The sequence below is a fragment of the Naegleria lovaniensis genome (assembly GCF_003324165.1).
Source record: "Naegleria lovaniensis strain ATCC 30569 chromosome Unknown tig022, whole genome shotgun sequence".
Taxonomy (NCBI): Eukaryota; Heterolobosea; class Eutetramitea; order Acrasida; family Naegleriidae; genus Naegleria; species Naegleria lovaniensis.
In genome coordinates this window covers 150,787-169,061 of record NW_025407844.1, presented here as the reverse complement: position 1 = coordinate 169,061, position 18,275 = coordinate 150,787, and the positions used below count along the sequence as shown (strand labels likewise).

General features: G+C 37.7%; 10 protein-coding genes across 10 annotated transcripts; 4 read left to right on the top strand and 6 right to left on the bottom strand.

Annotated features, from left to right (window-relative positions):
• Positions 1 to 63: 63 nt before the first annotated feature.
• C9374_004805 (uncharacterized protein) lies at positions 64 to 1,992 on the bottom strand (the record flags this gene model as incomplete). Its single annotated transcript, XM_044694485.1, has 1 exon — positions 64 to 1,992. One exon carries the CDS (start codon positions 1,990 to 1,992, stop codon positions 64 to 66), a length of 1,929 nt encoding a protein of 642 aa, XP_044548517.1.
• A 367-nt stretch (positions 1,993 to 2,359) lies between these two features.
• Positions 2,360 to 3,103, bottom strand: C9374_004804 (uncharacterized protein; the record flags this gene model as incomplete). The annotated part of the gene is made up of 1 exon (XM_044694484.1): positions 2,360 to 3,103. One exon carries the CDS (start codon positions 3,101 to 3,103, stop codon positions 2,360 to 2,362), a length of 744 nt encoding a protein of 247 aa, XP_044548516.1.
• A 229-nt stretch (positions 3,104 to 3,332) lies between these two features.
• Positions 3,333 to 7,251, bottom strand: C9374_004803 (uncharacterized protein; the record flags this gene model as incomplete). The annotated part of the gene is made up of 2 exons (XM_044694483.1): positions 3,333 to 5,816; positions 5,920 to 7,251. 2 exons carry the CDS (start codon positions 7,249 to 7,251, stop codon positions 3,333 to 3,335), a joined length of 3,816 nt encoding a protein of 1,271 aa, XP_044548515.1.
• Positions 7,252 to 7,576: 325 nt separating this feature from the next.
• C9374_004802 (uncharacterized protein) lies at positions 7,577 to 8,506 on the bottom strand (the record flags this gene model as incomplete). Its single annotated transcript, XM_044694482.1, has 1 exon — positions 7,577 to 8,506. The coding sequence occupies one exon, from the start codon at positions 8,504 to 8,506 to the stop codon at positions 7,577 to 7,579; it is 930 nt and encodes a 309-aa protein (XP_044548514.1).
• A 202-nt stretch (positions 8,507 to 8,708) lies between these two features.
• Positions 8,709 to 9,797, bottom strand: C9374_004801 (uncharacterized protein; the record flags this gene model as incomplete). Its single annotated transcript, XM_044694481.1, has 2 exons — positions 8,709 to 9,635; positions 9,738 to 9,797. The coding sequence occupies 2 exons, from the start codon at positions 9,795 to 9,797 to the stop codon at positions 8,709 to 8,711; spliced, it is 987 nt and encodes a 328-aa protein (XP_044548513.1).
• A 164-nt stretch (positions 9,798 to 9,961) lies between these two features.
• Positions 9,962 to 11,615, top strand: C9374_004800 (uncharacterized protein; the record flags this gene model as incomplete). Its single annotated transcript, XM_044694480.1, has 4 exons — positions 9,962 to 10,598; positions 10,665 to 10,840; positions 10,941 to 11,058; positions 11,152 to 11,615. 4 exons carry the CDS (start codon positions 9,962 to 9,964, stop codon positions 11,613 to 11,615), a joined length of 1,395 nt encoding a protein of 464 aa, XP_044548512.1.
• Positions 11,616 to 11,809: 194 nt separating this feature from the next.
• C9374_004799 (uncharacterized protein) lies at positions 11,810 to 13,894 on the top strand (the record flags this gene model as incomplete). Its single annotated transcript, XM_044694477.1, has 1 exon — positions 11,810 to 13,894. One exon carries the CDS (start codon positions 11,810 to 11,812, stop codon positions 13,892 to 13,894), a length of 2,085 nt encoding a protein of 694 aa, XP_044548511.1.
• A 94-nt stretch (positions 13,895 to 13,988) lies between these two features.
• Positions 13,989 to 14,799, top strand: C9374_004798 (uncharacterized protein; the record flags this gene model as incomplete). Its single annotated transcript, XM_044694476.1, has 2 exons — positions 13,989 to 14,351; positions 14,482 to 14,799. 2 exons carry the CDS (start codon positions 13,989 to 13,991, stop codon positions 14,797 to 14,799), a joined length of 681 nt encoding a protein of 226 aa, XP_044548510.1.
• A 142-nt stretch (positions 14,800 to 14,941) lies between these two features.
• On the bottom strand, positions 14,942 to 16,666 carry C9374_004797 (uncharacterized protein; the record flags this gene model as incomplete). Its single annotated transcript, XM_044694475.1, has 1 exon — positions 14,942 to 16,666. One exon carries the CDS (start codon positions 16,664 to 16,666, stop codon positions 14,942 to 14,944), a length of 1,725 nt encoding a protein of 574 aa, XP_044548509.1.
• A 434-nt stretch (positions 16,667 to 17,100) lies between these two features.
• Positions 17,101 to 17,811, top strand: C9374_004796 (uncharacterized protein; the record flags this gene model as incomplete). The annotated part of the gene is made up of 1 exon (XM_044694474.1): positions 17,101 to 17,811. One exon carries the CDS (start codon positions 17,101 to 17,103, stop codon positions 17,809 to 17,811), a length of 711 nt encoding a protein of 236 aa, XP_044548508.1.
• Between the last annotated feature and the right edge of the window lie 464 nt (positions 17,812 to 18,275).

The window sequence follows — 18,275 nt, the reverse complement described above, 5'->3', positions numbered from 1 at the left end:
TTGTAAAGCACACGAAAAATTCATCCATTAAACAATATTGTTGTTTGCAAAAACACAATCCCATCAACGAGCATTCATATCATAAAATAATGGATTAAGAAAAGTCTCATTTGCAAACAGTGTCTTGAAAATAGCACTATTTGGATAGTCGGTATTAATCAATTGAGCTCCACTTCTCATACAGGCCTCACTTTGTGTAAACGAGGAATACTTGGTGTTGACCTTGGACGATTGCTGTCGAATGGCTTTTCCAGTCAATTCTTTTGGTCCTCCTGTGGTGCATCGAATAATGAGACCTTTCTGAACATTACGAGAAATAATGGATGGAATGACAAATTTTTCATCCTTAAGAACCAAAGTATCAATCGCTTCTCCATCACTCAACATGGGTTTGTAGGAAGTTAAATTCATGAATGGTCTCGCGTCATCGATTTCAAAAAATATAGCATCATTATTGGGTTGTTGCATGTTCTTAAAACCATCTCGATAGAAGAGAATATCTGTGGGATTGATTTTGCTTCCTTCTGTTCGAATTTTCGCTGTGCAATCTTTGTTTTCGTCCCATAAATTCACGACGAACATGACCATACCTCGAATGGAGTCACGTAAGGGCCATCCTCTATCATTGATGGCTTCTCTCACAGTTGTGTAATTTCCTTTGAGCTTGGCAGGTGTTAAAATTCGATGGAGTGGAAATACTCGAAGAATTTCGTTAATGAGATCTGGAAAAACGGATGGAACATTCTCGCCACAAAATTGATAAACATCTCTCGAATATTTGGGTTCAATGTAAATCGTTAAAATGTCTGGCAAGATTGGATGGTTGTTGCTGCTCGTTGATTGAGCTCTAGAATTCGAGATGGATCTTGTGGCAGCAGAGTTTTCTTCCTCACGTTTCATCCATCGCTTAATGAGTAGTAAGCATGATAAAAAACAATCACATGAAGAATGATCGTCCAATACTGGAATGTGATACACTTGAAATCTACCAGTTCGCTTATTAAAATGTACATCCAATTCTAAACCTCTCACATGATTCTGTAATTGAGTTTCTATCTCATCATGTTCATAATTGAATTGAGAAATCAACGAACTGAAAAACATCTTTTTGCGGTGATAGGAATTGTGTGTCATGAGTCTCGAAAGTTGATTGTAAGGCGCATTTTCATTTTGTAAAAATTGTTGGTGTGACGACAAGCTCGAATTTAGAAAATCTTGTGACGTTATGAAATGTGTCTTTTCCTTGTCCAAATCTAAATCATCCATTGTTACAATTTTGGGTACAAATAAATCATGCTGTGATTGATACAATGCAGAACATTTCATTTTCGGATCGTAGGGCATATTGGCCCAATAAACAAATAGAGAAGCCATGCAATAAATGATTACTGACATGACCAGCACCCAACACATACACAATGGAACACAGGTCAATAAGATTGCACAATTTCTTTTTCCAATGATGAATACAGCGTGCTTGTTGAATTTCACAACAAATTGCTTTTTGGAATTGGATGGAATGGATTTGGATGCAACTACTTTACATTCCTCGACCACAGCAATTTGTGTTTTTTGAATATCCATGGATTTATGCCATAAAGTAGTCGTAGTCGTTCCTCCTTCCAATTCGTCTGTCGTTCCTTTTTGAAATGTCGACGATTCTAAATACTGTTTCATTTCGAGCGCAGAATAGGTTCCAATTGGTTCATGTTGGTGGTTGTGGTCGGAATTCATATCGACCCATTGTTGATGATGATCTTGCCTCGTGAGGAATGATTGAGCGGATGATGAATATGTGTTGTTAGGGGGTGATGATGAGAATGCTACTACTACTTCAGGCTCATCATCCAGGTGATGAGAATTTCCGAAAAGAGCAATTTCATTCGTATCGTCCCGATGAATAGAAGTACTGACTTGCATCGTTCGTGTGGGTGGTTGGGACGATTCATTTGCTTCTTCCTTCTTCAGCTCAAGATTTTCTGCACTAGTCATTGTTTAGCTGAGTGCACAATCTCTCAAACAACCGTTCGTTGTTGGTGCTGAGTTGTTTTTGAACGAACTTGAAAACGTTTTTTTTAATTGGTTTTATCATGATGCAAAGTGACATTTGAGCTCCAAGTGCACACACTTGGTGAGATATTATGGAAATTGATGCCTCATTAAATGGAATAGATAACTTTTAGGTGTAATTGTCAATGATTGTATCTGTTTTGCATACTATGGATTCACAACAATCAGGTCTGTCATCAAGAACATTGTGAGTACTCCATGTTGTTGCTAAAGTCCTTCAATTATTCGAACCTGTGTTTTAGAAATGAGAAGAAAAAGTTGTCAATTCTCATTTCTTTCTCATCCGTGTTTACACATAGAAACGTTTGACTCTGGTTGAAAAACTCTTTCGTTGTCTCTCTTCTTCCTGTTTCCTCAAATAAAAGCCATACCGAATTCCGATTCGAATCAATCCTGCAATACTGATTCCACATCCCAAAATTAATACATAGGGCCACAATTTTACCATGAAATTCGTCGTGCTGTTGGTACTTGCTGTTGTCCATGCGTAGAGTAATGAAGCAAATCCCATCATGGAAAGTAACATACTGGCTTGTTTTAATAATCGGGATGGTAAAATGTCTTGTACATTCGTTTGATGATCACGCAGTGTTGTTGTTGTTGAAGTCGAACTCGTTGGAGATGTACTTTTAAGAGAGGCTTTCACTAATTCTTGTTCCTCTTCCCAGATAGACATACCATCTTCTTCATTCAATCGTAACAACACAAAGAGTATAACGGTCAATAGGAAACATAATAGAGAGAAAGCAGTAAGAAAGGCTTTCACTGCAAAAGAGGGATGGCTAGTTGTTGTTGAATCGTCTTCAAGAAGTTGATGGTGTTGAGTGGTTTTTGGAGGATTAAAATCTTCAATATCTTCCTCGTGATTGTGTAATTCGGAATTGTCTTGTTGTTCCTTGGAAGAGGCGTGAACAAAGAGTAAGAATGGACTCGTTGATGCTGATGATGAAAATTGAGTGGTTTCCTCGGAATTCTTGTGTTGTAAATTATAACAATTGTTGTGGATGTTGAAAAGATTTGGATGAATATTCATAATTAAAATCGTGCACATCAAAAAGGCCATCATCATTATTTTCGGCCGATTTGGGTGATGCTTTTGAAATCTACTCGACATGGAATATTGGTTTTTTCTTATTTTTTTCAATATCTTGTTCACACCGAATTGATCGAACTGGTCGAAGCGTACACAACCAATATTATACTGGTAGATTAAGGCTCAGTTTTGAGGTGTTGTTGATCATAAGTTCATTTAATTCTATAAACTACAAATTTCGAATAGAGAATGGATCTGGATCAGGATCGACTGTGCTTCCACACTTTGGTGCAGTATTGAAATAGACAATTTGTGAAGGTGTCACACCACTCGAAACAGGAGCCTTATCTCCGTTTACAAATCGAATTTGATCCAATACAAATGTTCTTCTCAATGATTTGTCAGTCAATTCAAAGGTGACACTGTTGAATTTGGCTCCTGCAACGAGAGCAAGATCTGAAACTGCAAGTCTCACTCTTGTTGCAATGGTGGTGTCAATCTTGTAGTGCAACACATCCAGACGACCCACAACTTCAGGATTGTAATTTTTCTTTGAATACCCAGCTGTCACTGTCAATAATAATGGAATATTTGAATCCAATGATCTCACATAAAACTCCAAATAATTTACAGCACCGGTAGAATTGGTTTGACTCACCACGACATCATTGCTGACCGCAACTGTTATGTTACCTGTTTGCATGGTCACTTTCAATGCATTTCCATCCATGGAGCTGTCGACAAATTTGTCATCGTAGGTGGTGTCAAGTGCAGTCTTAATGGAATAACCTGCAAAACTTCCTGAATATAAATTCAACAATACTTGTCCCACTCCAGTATTGGATGGTGTAGCGCTTGAAATGGGAGGTGGAATAGTGCATGTGGATCCAGTCGAGCAATAAAGTTGAGCTCTTAAATGACCTTGTGGGTGAGCTGTGGTAGAGACTTTTACAAAAACTTGGCCCTTAATCAATGCTATCCATTCACTATATGAAAAATCAACTAAAAATCGACTAATGGAATGGTGAGGAGCAGAGTAGGAAGAATAGATTTGCCTTGTTTCAACTCCTGGTGCCCCAATACCAACAGTAATGCCAGTAACAATAAAGTTCAAATTGTGATACACTGTGACATCTAACACCTTTGAGTTTGGATCAAGGAATGCATAGACTTTGCCATAACCTGGAGTGTAGGAACCTGGGACAACAACATTTTGTTGACAGGTTTCCAAAAGACCTACATAACGATCCTCCCTCATATAGGTCTTGTAAATGGATTTGGCATTTACGGGATTTTGTAGAGTAATGGGAGCACATGTTCCACTTGGACAAGTGGCAGTGATGGATACGATACCACCCGATGAGTACGATGTGAATGTGTTGTAGATGGTTTCAAAGGAATCTCTTCCGTCCAATTGTTGCAACTTGATGTACAACATTTCACCATTCACGTCCCAGTAATAATATTGACGTGGGTATTGCATCATTTGAGAGAGTGTGCCAGGATTCATTTGTGAGGAAGGAGAAGATTGTGATTCAGCATATTGTACATTGAATGAAGCATCCTTACGGTAAGGAAGTGTCACAACCACCCAGTCGCCATTAACCACCTTATTGAGTGACAACCTGACAGATTTTGGAGTAGGAATATCATAAGGCATTCGAATGGTATAAAAACCACGTAAGATGACATTGGCTTGATTCAAGTAAGTGTTTGCGGTCTTTGCAATGCTTCCAGTCACTGGACTTGCAATATTTCTTAGTAAATCCCAAGTGTACTGTTGAGTTTGTCGAATATTAGGATCTCTCAACTCGGGATGTTGAACTCTGTTTCTATCAGTCACATCAAAAGTGTCATATTCTGCATTGGTAAATCGAAGTTGGCCATACGATTCACCAAAAGCAGGGCAAGAATAGGAATTCCATGATGAATTGAAAATACAGCCATTGAATGGAATGATGGTGTCAGATCCAACAACCCATCCTCCATGTGGAAATCCAGTTGAAGAGCCGTCTAAATCAGCGTAAACTAAAAATCTATGATCGTCATAAATAGAATTTGGATTAATATAATGCTTGTTAGCGTTAATGAAGGTAAGGTTAATGTTCTTGCTTTGAGTGGATTGAACTTGGCGTGTTTTTCTCGATGAGAAAGCACCTGCCATTCGAACTTGGTCTGAGACGAGATTAATGAATGTAGAATTCATGACATATTGAGGACCAGCGTCTTCGTATTGTTCATAACCAATAATTTGAACAGAGACTCCTCCTTTACGATACAAATCAGGTCGAGATCTTCCACCCAAGTCGACATTGGGTCTAAATGAGGAATCTCCAGTGTTTGAGGTCTCTCCAATCATGACAGCATTCACTGTGACAGTAGGTCCTGTCGGAGCAGTTAACTGAACTCTGTTGTCAAAGACATAAAAATCGAGTAATTGTATAATGGCACCCTTTACCCATGCTCCATAGTTTCTATTCTTGTAACCTGTGAAATTTCTAAAAGTGGCAATACCTCTATTACTGATCAACACTGAACCATTCCATGTGGCAGGATAATAACCTTCAATTTCTGAAGTACCATCTGGTAACATTTGTTCTTCAACCCATAAGCCACTATCTGCACTGTGAGCAATATTGTCATCAAAGGCTCCCATTGGTGCAATACGCGGCAAGGTTGTGTTTTCTGGCGCCATTCGAGAACTTAATCCAGTCTGAATAAGTATGTAACGAAAACATGGCCCAATAGAAAATACAAGATTAGTGATTCGAAGAATTGTTAAAATGGCAAAAAAAAAGTCGGTCATCTCAACTTACTGGATTAGTAGGCATGAAATAGACGTATCCCCATTTACCACCAACGGCAGCATTTCCAATAAAGGTATTGTTTGGATTAGTAATCCAAAATACACTTGGATCCTTATCTGACGGAATAATTTGTTTCTCAATAATTGCTTTTGATCTAATTCCCAAGTTGTACTTGAATTCGTTCCCAATTTCAGATCCATCTTCCAAAAAGTATCCATGTCCCCAAAAATTGAAACACACATTGCTTGTCACTGCAATGTTATACGAGTTGTGAATAGATAGGCATCGTTGGAAACTGTTGTGAATGGAATTATTGGCAATGACAAAATTGTCCGAAATGGCAGAAGAAGAACTTCTCAACAAATGTGTATGAATAGGATAACGGCCCATATGACCTTTTTGTCCCATATTCACAAACTCAGCACCGATGATTTGCATCTTGTTTACAAGACGAACAATAAAATGTCCACCAAACTCAGATTGCTCACTGGTGGCATCTCCTTGAAAGACAACGTTTCTAGTCAAGAGACCAACTTCAGCACGAGCTCTTCCTTCTCCCCAATGAATGAAAGCGAGAGGTTTGTCCAATGTAATATTCTTTCCATCTGCTGAGATGGCACTAATTGTGAATTTTTCAGATTGGTCTGGAAAGGGAACACCTGTTTGCCAATCCAAGTCTGGTGAAGGAGGTGGATCAGTACGCATGTCCAAGACTTCTCCGTAATCTGTGGAGGCAATGACAATGGAATTTCCAACTTGCCATTTCACTCCATAATTCAAAATAATGTTTCTGGAACCTTTGAAAGCCGTTTGGCCGAGTTGAGTCCAAGTTGAACTCTTTCCAGGAACATTGCTGACAATTTGTACCACCGAACCTGTTAAGAACGCAATTCCTTTGCTACCAAGAGGAGAGTTGTCATATGGGTCGACTCCAATTTCATTGGCATTGGTTTCAGAGCCGTAGAATGTGAAAATAATCTTCTTGAACATGGGACAACTATTCGACCCAAGGATAAAGGAACCTCCTGATTCTACCCGAATGTAATTCACACTTACATTCATGGCTTTTGTGTCGAAAATCAAGGAACCTCCTGTTCTTACAATGATGGCTCTCAATATGGGAGTTGAAGAAGAAATGAGTGTTGGAGTGTTAACATACACAGTACCATTGGCTTGAGTGCTTCCTTCGAGTGAAGTGAAAGGTGTCAACCCAACTTGATCCCATGGACATGCGGAAGCAGCATGCATCCATGAAAACATGCAAAGAAAGGCAACCACAATACCAACAACCTGTAACAAGGATGGTCTTGTTGATGGTTGTGAAAGAGCTTGGAGCGTCATCTTTTTTTTCTATGTTGTTTTTTTCTATGCGTTGTTTTGAGACATCAAAATCAAAAACTTAAGGGTATGATAGTTCGTACCATCAGTTCGGATGCTTGTTGACATTTGAAGGGACAAGTCATTTTTTCCTTTTGTTTGAAGTTCATCGCGTTTCTTGATAAGCTAGTGTTGAACTTCTATCATGCGAACAGATCAATAATTGTAATTCGCTTGCCAAGAACTTGGTGTTTTACAGCTTTCAGTCTACTTTGTGGTCATTGTGAATACAGTATTAAATATTATTTTAAGGTCTCAGACCAATTACATGCACATACATTTCAAGTGATCACTCATAATTTTCCAATTTTTCAATATACTCATTAAATCCAGAAAGCCATTTGGTTGAATTAATTTCATCCAAGTTACATGCAACAAATCCAATGTCCATCACAAAGGCTAATTTCAATAAAGGGTTAGACTCTTCATCTTCTCCATATTCATCATTGTAGACCATTTTAGACTCTGGTATTGCATAGCTTGGTGCAACAATTACCCCATCTAATAAACATGTTCTTGGAGCTGTACCTAATTTTTGAATCATGACTTTTTCAAAGCTTGACCAAATCCAATTTTCCTTGCTGAGTAACCCTCTCTTCCATTTCCTGTAAAGGTGAATTAAAGAACCAACTCGCAATATATCTCGTTTTAATCGTAAAATATCTTCTCGAGTAATGGAATAACTTTCTGCTTTCTCAGTTGTGACAGCAGGAGAAGCAATAGCAAAACTATCTAAAAATGGCGTCCCATTCTGGGAACCATTGGTGTTAATTAAATTCTTTGAATTTCCACCATTCAGTACGTCATTACCATTATTATTACTTTTAAATAAATTAAACTGGCTATTGCTGTTATTATTTACATTCCGTGATGTAGCGGAGGACGATGATGAAGGCTTTAATATCATTTTGGTATCAATCAGCATTAGCACATCATGAGCAATGACTTTAATGTCCACATGTTTTGCTGTACATTCTTCCGAGGTAGGCGTGGCACATAAAAATCGTTTGTCCTCTTCCGTTAAATATTCTGGAAAATCTTTCATCAATTTATTGACCATCAATTCAATTAATTGAACCACGGAATCATGATGAGCATAACAGTTGAAGCATGTTCCTGTACAGGTCGAGACATGATGAAAGAGATTATGTTTCGTAATCATTTCCGAAACTTGGAGCGCATACGAGGAGGAAACCCCTTGCGGAGAGGAAGTACTCATGTTGATTTTTTTCGGAGTTTGTTCACAGGATGAATAGCAACACAGGTTGTGCGTGGATGTTATTGTACGTATCTAAAATAGTGAGCTGACCACTCGCCTCTGAATAAATTACTGAGATAGTCAATTCTTTGACTCTTTCAAACTGAAGGCATAATTGCAAAAAACGTTATATTAAGAATGCAGGTTCTACACACACAGTTTGTTAACAGTTATAATTCACTTTATTGGAATTTCGAAGTTGGAGAATCTTCCCAACTAACATGATAGATACCACCATTGCCACAAGAGCCAAGAGTAAAAACACAACAGCCCCCATTTGCAGCCGATCATAGAGTTCACTCTTTGGAAACAAGCTCACTTTTGATTCTTCACTATTTGTATAACAATCCATGGTTCCATCAGAAGGACTGGAAATTGAATTTGAAAATACGATGGAAGATGCAAAACGAGTGCGGTTTTGAAACGAACATTGCACGTCTGCACCTTTCGTTGGATCACGTTCCAATACTTGCTTTCCCAGCAATGGATAGGTCACGTTGAATTTATCCAAACATCCTTTGCTTTCGTTATGGGAACATGGGTGCAGTGTTTCAATCAAGCAACAATTTCGATGCAGATAGACAATCGCGTTGGGATCATGATTAAATTCTGGATCAGAATATACAAGTCCAAAGAAGGCAATGGCAATTCCCAATAGTGCAATGCTCAACAACAATGAAATAATAAGGACTGCTATGTATTCCAAATTAGGATAAGATTGAAAGGGAATGATTTCGTCTTCCTCTGGAAGGAGGTTTTCTTTTGAACCAACTGGTTTTTGGGATTGACTTGCCCTTGATGCTAGCTCTATCGACAAAGGAGTTCTGTTGTTTGTAAGTTTTGGTTCCACATGTTGTGGTATTTCTTGTTGAGGTTCAGTACAACCGCTTGCAGGCTGCGATATCACAGGTTCCAGTTGTTGCGAATGTTCATTGGATATCGACTGGTTTTCCTCCAAAGTGATAGTTTCTGAAGTCGTTGATAGTGTTGTTGTGGAAGGTTGTGAATATTTTTTGTGGTCTAAGTTTGATTTCACGTTGAGGGAATCAGCTTTAAATGGAGCTAAATTAGGAACTTGAACGTGAAAATCCTGGAAAACGAGAACCGTGTAAGAAGTGAGTCACTATTTTGTGATTTCAACTGGGTCGTATTATTTGAGATTTGAATTTATTGGTGATCATCAAATGCAAACTATTGCAACTTCAACGTCAACAAACGCACTAGTTGCAGTTCTAATGGCGACAACTGACATGTCTTTTTATCGTTTAACCACTGTAGTATTGATGAATGTCCTTGACCTGAGGTTCATGTTTTTTCTTGTAGTTTGATGCAGAAACAAAATTATTCTTCTTGAAGGAAGTCTTTCAAACACAAGCCCCGTAAATTTGAAAAAAGAACCTTTACAACAACAAAAAAATGAGCAATTATCTCACCGATTATTCTCAAACTCTCTCTCGGGGAACGTTTGATCATACGGTCATGAATACATTTGCGTTCGGATCGGGTTCACGAGGTACTTCTTTGGGAGTGAATACTTCAGGAGGAAATGTTAAAACCGTTTCGCAATTAACTGCTCTTTATGAAGCCATTCGGAACAAACCCATCAATACAGAGACGAGTGGAATCTTGTCGAAACGATCTCAATATGCTTCACCTCATTCCGATGAATTTATTTTAGATATTGCTTGTGGTGAATCAATCAGTGGATTTTTGACTTCTCATAATCGAGTATTTATTTCGGGAGATACTGATTTGCAAGGTGGAATTCATAGCTGTATCGATTTGAGTGTAATTAAAGAAAAGGAAGGATCGTGTGTGGTTCGGCAAGTGGCAGTCGGAAGTAGTATGTTTTGTATTGTCACAGAAAATGGAACGGTTTGGACGACGATGACCCGAAGTGAAGGACTTCAACGTTTGTATTTTGAAAAACATGATCGTACTGTGGATCTTTCTGTGAAAATCAAATATGTGTCATGTGGATTGTCTCATATTATGGCTCTCAGCGAAAATAATGAAGTTTACAGTGCCGGATTTACAAGCTATGGATGTTCAGGTAAGTGTGAGAACGATTCATGTATTGACTTGGTGATGATTTGCGTGTTTTGAACATCTCGATCAGGAATGAACTTGGGAGCTCACAATTCACACTCACAACATCGAAATGGAGTCAAAGTTAAAATTCCACTCGTGCCCGGAGATGAAGTCCGTGATGTCTATGCTGCCTATTACAGAACTTTGATTGTGAGCAAGATGGGATATATTTATACAACAGGATGGGGAGTTTATCATCAACAGGTATGTGTAGTTTACTTGTGATCATTAATTGAACAATTTAAACATGAAATTTGTGTTGTTGAAAAACAAATGATGAAACTCTTATTTGGAAATAATGTAGGGTCTTGGAGATGACACATCCAATTTGGAAAACTTTGTATTGCATGAGCCAATGAAAAAGACAGGTGAAAAAGTTGTGAAAGTGGCACTTGGCGCTCTTCACACAATTGCACTTACAGGTTTGTTGAACTATATATATTTTTGTGTACGGTAAAGACGAATCGTAATTATCTTTGTTTTCACATTTAACAAACATGTTACAAATAATTTAGAATCAGGAAAGGTTTTCGGTTTTGGATTTAACAGCTATGGACAGTTATTTGCAACCAATGGAGATGAACTTTATCCAAAATATTTACCTTTACCCAAACCAATCAAAGACATTCATTGTGGGTGGCATTACTCTATTTTTGTGACTAGTGACAATCAGTTCTATGGATGTGGAGCCAATTCCAGTGGAGAATTGGCAGCAACAGGAAAGGACCCTCAAAATATTGCTACACCCTCTCTCATGACATTACCAACTGTTCCCAACGTCTCACCAACAGATTTATCATGGAGAGTCTTTGCATGCTCGTTCAGTTCCAATACTTACTTTTTGGGACAATTGACAGTTTCGAAACGATTCCAATGGATGCAACAACGATTGAAAATTGCAGCCAAAGAAACCAATGCCTTCTCAGATGTGACCATGCTCGTGAATCATTGTGATCAGCACACTTCCATGCAACAATGAGTTGTTTTTGTTTAACAAAACCACATGATGGTCGAGCAAAGGAGAACCAGAGTTGAATAGAAAAGCTGAGATTTCTCCATTCACCTCAACAAGTGCAAAATTTTTTAGTATTTTTGGACTTTTCCATAAACTTTTTCACAAAGCACAGAAAAAGAGGCTTTCTTCAAAATTTTTTGCTTTGGTTCAAAAAAAAAATGCCTTCATCCCGATCGTCTTCTCTCCAACCTGTTCCCTCCTCAGCATCATCACTAGGCTCTTCTTCTTCATTGTTGCATCCACATGGCATTCATCACGATGATTCTGCTTCAACAAAAACAGATCAAGATGACGACAATGCAAGTGGACTTGGTTTGGAAGCTCTCCAGCCACAATCATCTTCATCATCGCGACATTTACAACGAAAGAAGGGAATCTTGTCGAGAAAAGGGGATAAAAGTGGACCATTGATAAGCTTGATGAGTGAGAACCCTAATCCGAAACAATTGATTCAATCCATGTTGCAAATGTTAACCATGTGGTTTGTAAAACCAACCTCAAATAATTCGGGCGACGAAATCATCAATATGAATGAAGTTATCTTGTCTCTAATGAACATTTTGAATGTTGGATTTTTGGAGTTGATGTATGCAGTAGAGAGTGCCAACGAGCAAAAGGATGAATTTAGGCCGTATGACGAGGATGAATTTGTTTCAAAATTCTGTGAAGGAAGTGTTTATTCATTTATTGAAAATTTGAGAGATCACACAAGCGAAAAGGCTAAACGATTGATTTTTCACTTACAAACCAAACAACTCAATCAACTTCGAAAGCAAGACACCTTTTCATCGTGTCGATTACTCAAGTTGAGAGCAGACTATGTACACAACGTTGTAAAGATTTTCGAATTTGGAACACTCATGTACTATATTGGAGAGCTCAAATGTATGAAATCAGCTTTCGATTATACATTATATTATTTTAGGAATAGTTCGTTGTGCTTGGACCCAAATTTTAGAGAAATTTTACTTGCAATTTTGGATACACTTATTTTGCAAAATTTCAATGCTGTTTTAGATGCTGCCCGAGAGGTAGATCCTTCTGTGCTTGCCAACTCCAACAGCAAGCAACCAGTCGAAGAGAATAGCGTTGAGGATGATGTTTTAGAGGAATTTTTTTTGCTTAAAAAGAATCAGTCTTTGGCATGCATTAAGAGATTGGAGATTGCAAACAAAATGAATCATTCAGTAATTTCCCCAGAGTTAATAGAGAATATGCTCACACGAATTCAAGAAGATTTTGAATGTATTGAGGACATTTTATTTATTTTTGAAGAAAATAGCGACAAGTTGATTCAAGATGAATCTGAGGTGCTGTTAAATCTCAAAAACACCATTCTATCAAGATGGAAAGACTCATGGGAACACAAATTAGATGCATCATACATACTCGATGCACATACTGCCCTTCCAACTTTATTGAACACAGCTATTCCAGCAAGTGCTAGCACTCACAGCACTACTAACATTCCAACCAGCAATTTAGTCAAATACAACGAATGGCTTGGAATCTTTCCCGAGTGTGACATTTTTGACAATTTGCGAAAACAAAAAGATACTGCCAAACAATCCATTGTCTCTCTTCAACACTTAACAAGTGAACTTGAGAACGATATTGAAGAAGGCTGGATGAAAGACACGGCTACAGATCCTGTCCACGTTCTCACCTCCATGCAACGATCTATTGAAGCTTTACATTGTCACTTACAGAGCTCTCGAAAGGATGCTCTCACAGCTATTCTACAAAAAGAAGAGGCCTACAAGGAAAATATCAAAATTGCTCGCATTCGAAGGCAAGCAAGTAACACCAATAGTAGCAGCAACACTACTAGTTCCACTCATAATGCATCCACAGACAATGCCACCGCCTCCAGTAGCTCTGTCACCAGTAATGTCGCTGCGACCACTTCCTCGACCACGAGGTCGTCACCAACCACACCTCCTCCTGTTAATCCATCCTCCTCCGCACTCATTCCGCCACCACTCATTCCACCTACTGCTGGTGCATTGAATCCATTCTCCAATTTGATTCCAAATGTGCCCCTTAATCCCCTGATTCCTAATCCAAGTATGAATCCTGGAGTTGCATCTTATATGGCATCAAATATGCATCGTTTTCAACTCAATCCACAACTAGCAGCCCAACAGGCACTCAATTCCTTAAAAAGAAAAGACCCTCCTACCAACGCTACGACACCTCCTAAAAGCAGCATCAGTGATGCCAATAAACGACCAAAGCAATAGTCATCGACTGCTGTTTCCAATATGATCGTTAATTTTCTTTCCCTTATTTTCACACAAACAATGAACAAACAGGTATGTTCCCACAATAAAAAAAATGCAAGCCATCACAGCAAGAACCCGAAAAATCGTTTGCCTTCTGAAAAACTATGAAGCTCATGCCAAGGAGATGAAAGGATCAGTTCCATCAAATCCCGAATTTTTCTTAAAACCAACCACTTCTATTCAATTATATCAAGATCATCAGATGAATAATCAAAATTGTATTCAAGTTAGCTCCATTTCTCATCTCACCAATGATGTTCATCATGAAGTCGAATTGGGAGTAGTCATTGGAAAGAAAGGTAAAAACATTTCGGAACAAGAAGCATTTCATCATGTCAAGGGATTTTTTATTGCTTTGGATATGACAGCAAGAGATTTGCAAGCCAAAGCAAAAAATCAAGGAAAACCATGGACTGTATGTTTGTATATTTACAAATGATCATGACGTTTTGATACGATGATTATGAATTTTAAATGTATCCATGATGATTATTTATCAATAATTACTAAATGACTAATGGACATGTGAAATTGTTGAACAACAGGTCGCTAAAGGTTTTGACACATTTTGTCCAATAGGTTCCGAATTGTTAAGCCCAACAACCTTGATTAAGGACGGTCGATTGATAAATCTTGCACTTTTTTTAAAAGTTAATGGAGTCATGAGACAACATGGCTACACTGATGATATGGTTCATAGTATTCCAAAATCCATTGCAGCCATCAGTGAAGTGATGACTTTGGAGGAAGACGATTTGATTTTAACAGGTACTCCAGAAGGAGTGGCACAAGTCAAACCTGGAGATGTCATTGAATTTGGAGTGGAGGGTCATACCAAAACATATTCGTTCAATGTTGTGTAACAAGTTGGAATTCTTGTAGTATAATTGGATCGAATACATATACGTATTGTTAAATTATTATTACCACAAGAGTTTTACCATTTTCAAAAAAGGGTTTTTTCAAAGCTTATATTGAATGTAAAATAATTTACACAGATTTCAATTAAGCGTCATGCAAAATGAATGCATGATAAATGACACTGAAAATGCTACTTGCAAACACTGAAACACCAATAACCAGTACAATAATGCACAAAATCTTGATAGCGGTTCTAAAAACACCACCTTTCGAGCTACAACATCCTTTCCAAGGATCTAATTTGAGAAATAGAGCAGGAGGAATGATATATGCCAAACTAGTTGCACTCACACCTCCACAAATATCGCTGAACATGCCCAAATCAGTCACACTCAATCCTACCGTCAAGGTCAGTGCAACAATACTCAACGTCACAAGGGTATGATAGACTTCCCTTCGTAATTTGGTTTGTTTGATCCAAATGGCAAATCTGGGTACAAGTGTGGAAATGATCATCTTCACACCATCTCTAGGCATGAATAAAGCGTAAGGAATTGAAAGAGAAATGTCAAGAACGAGCAATAACCTTGCAACAATGGCAAATGAGTATCTTCTCGGCAGCAAGTCAAGAATATTAGCATCTTTCAAATTCTTGTTGTAGAATAAAAAGTATCCAGACAATCCAATAGCAAAAATTGTCAAAATGGTTAAGGTAATCACAGTAAACACAACAGTGTAAAATCTCTTTCGAGTAGGTCTCTTCATTTCTCCAAAACAGTGAAACACAATATCATGTGAAACATAAATGAATGATAATGCAGCCAGTGCCGACAGTACTTGATCGTGCATGAAACTGAATGCATTATCAGGTCTAGGATCAATTCTCCGTCCCAACACAACTTCCAAAATAATGAGTCCAGTAATAATTAGCACACAACTCACTGAAATAAATGACGTGAATGCAAAACTTGATAAATTTTTCATCAAGGCAATGGGTATTAAGAATGCTGTCAAGTATAACAAAATTGCAGTTCGACTAATAAAAATATTGGAAGTATCATTGTTAAATAAATAGAGCAACAAGTCGCCCATCACGTCACCGAACATGATGTACATTCCACAAGCTCCACCAAAATTAAATAAAAAAATGAAAATGCATGTAATGACGTTTCCAGTCTTTCCAAATGCCTTTTCTGACAATGAAGCCAAACTCGTTTTGAAATGTCCTCTCGACATTTCATAGAGTAAAATTAAGGTAAAAGATGTAATCAATCCAAAGAAAACAACACACAAAATTGACATCCAAATTCCACTTTGAGCAACCATTTGAGGCATTGCCAAAGTTCCTGGACTCAAAATATCATTCACTAAATTGAAGCATGTGAAAAACAAATTGGTCTTTCTAGAAAAGAGAGGAAAATCATTGGAGTTCTGTTTTTTCTTTTTTCGAACGGTTCTTGTTGCTTGTTGTGGCACAAAATGGTTTTCATTGATATTGACAAGACTTTTCATGGATCGGTCAGACATGTTGTCGTCGTTCCAAATTAAACGAGAATTTTCATCTTCCTCATGTATTGGTTTGTCATTGAAAATGTTGGACCATAATTGTGCGAGTAAGGATTGATCTTTTTTCTTTTTTCTCTTCTTTTTGTGTTGAGAAGAACCTTCTTCATAAAGATGAAATAGTTGAGGAGATTTGGACGTCATGTCATTGGGCGAATGTTCATCTCTAGTTGTGTTGTCATTCTCAAGAGAAATATGATTGATGCTGTTATTGGTTTGATAAGTGACAGAATTCATCGATGGTTCATTTTGAAATGGGTTGCCTTCCGTAGATTGATACGGCGCAAATTCTTGTTTCAAACTCATGTTCCTGTTATAATTCAACAATTATTATTGAAAATGATCTTGTACTAATGATTGATGAATTGAAATTAAATGTTGCCTCAAACTTTGTTCCGAGAGAATTTGAAGAGAGAGAATAAAATTGTTGTTGAAAATTAATAACAATGATGAAAAGGCTTTTCGACGGAGAGAAAGAGGAAGGAAGGGCTCTTTCTCAAGAACGAGTTGACAATTTTTTTCGTTCATGCGGAACACTGGGGTTTCTATCAACTCCGACGGATGAGGGAAAAAAAGTTTCCCAAAATGGTCCTATTTCTATAGAACCTAGTCATTGAATACCTTTCGCTGTTCATAAATTAAAAGAATTTTTTCATTCTCTTTCAAATGTGTTTATTTAAATATGATAATGCATAATAATTGTAAAATTCAACAGTTGTAAAATTCGAATTCAAAAAAAAATGTCTGCCAGCAACAATTCTTCTTCCTCACCACCCCTTCGGATCGCCATCTCAAAAAATCAAGCCTTGATTCCTCTGATAAAATCATCGTCATCATCGGAACATGTACTTGCACGAAAATTAAGTGAAAAAGATGAAAAGGAATTGGAAATGTTTTTAAATGTCTTGTCTCCGATAGAGGCTCTGAAATTAACCATTTCAATAATATCGAATAATGTCGGCATGGGAATTGCAAATCGAGTGTTGGGTCAAGTAGTTCATACTTTGGAACCTAGAAAGGATAATAGTGTAGCATCGGATGTGGACTCTATTAACATGTTACCAGAATTGAAAGATGTCATCTCAAAAGTTAATAATTATTTTGTTCAACAACAAAACGAAACATTTTTACATATTCCCGTCAAAGGTTACACACTGGGGCAAGAATATAGTTTGTGCATGGAATTGAGCGGACGAAGTCCAGGAGTTGCCAAATCAACGGTTGCTGCAAAACCCTTTGATGACATTACCATTGTTTTAGTGGGCACAAATGACAACACCACTAGCAACAACCATTCAAATACGAAATCTGAAAGTAATTCTTCAACAACAGCTAGCAAAAAGAAAAAAGCTCCAACAGAGCAAGAAGTCATGATGAAACTACTTTTAGAGGAGGGAGAACAGAGCGAAAAGAAAAAACAAGCTAAAAAGTCAACCTCAAAGAAAAAGTAAAATTCTGTAATTGCTCGAATTAGAGTTCTTTCTGGACATGCACTATCGTATTTCATTCCAATGACGCAGTGGTCACCTTTCCAGAGATAATGGAACATAAATGTAGTACTGATTTTTGGAAAAACCGAATGAACGCTGCAGTGCATTCCAAGCACTAATTGAGGAAACAATCAATTTTGAGAAATAAGAGGCGCTTCCAAATTTGCTCTTTTCATTTTAAATCTTCAAGTCTGAAAACAATCCCTGAGAAACCGTAGAGGATGTATGGACAAATGGTTTTCAGTGTTGAATAATTTAAAAACACCAGAGATCGGATCGCAAAATCTTGCTGTTTGCAAAAAACAAAATCAGTCAGACATCACATCTCGCTATTTTCGGCAGGCACTTATCTTGAGTGCACACGAAATTGAAAACTCAGCAGCCCAAAAGAAAAACACCTGTCATTGACCATTGGGTGCTATTGA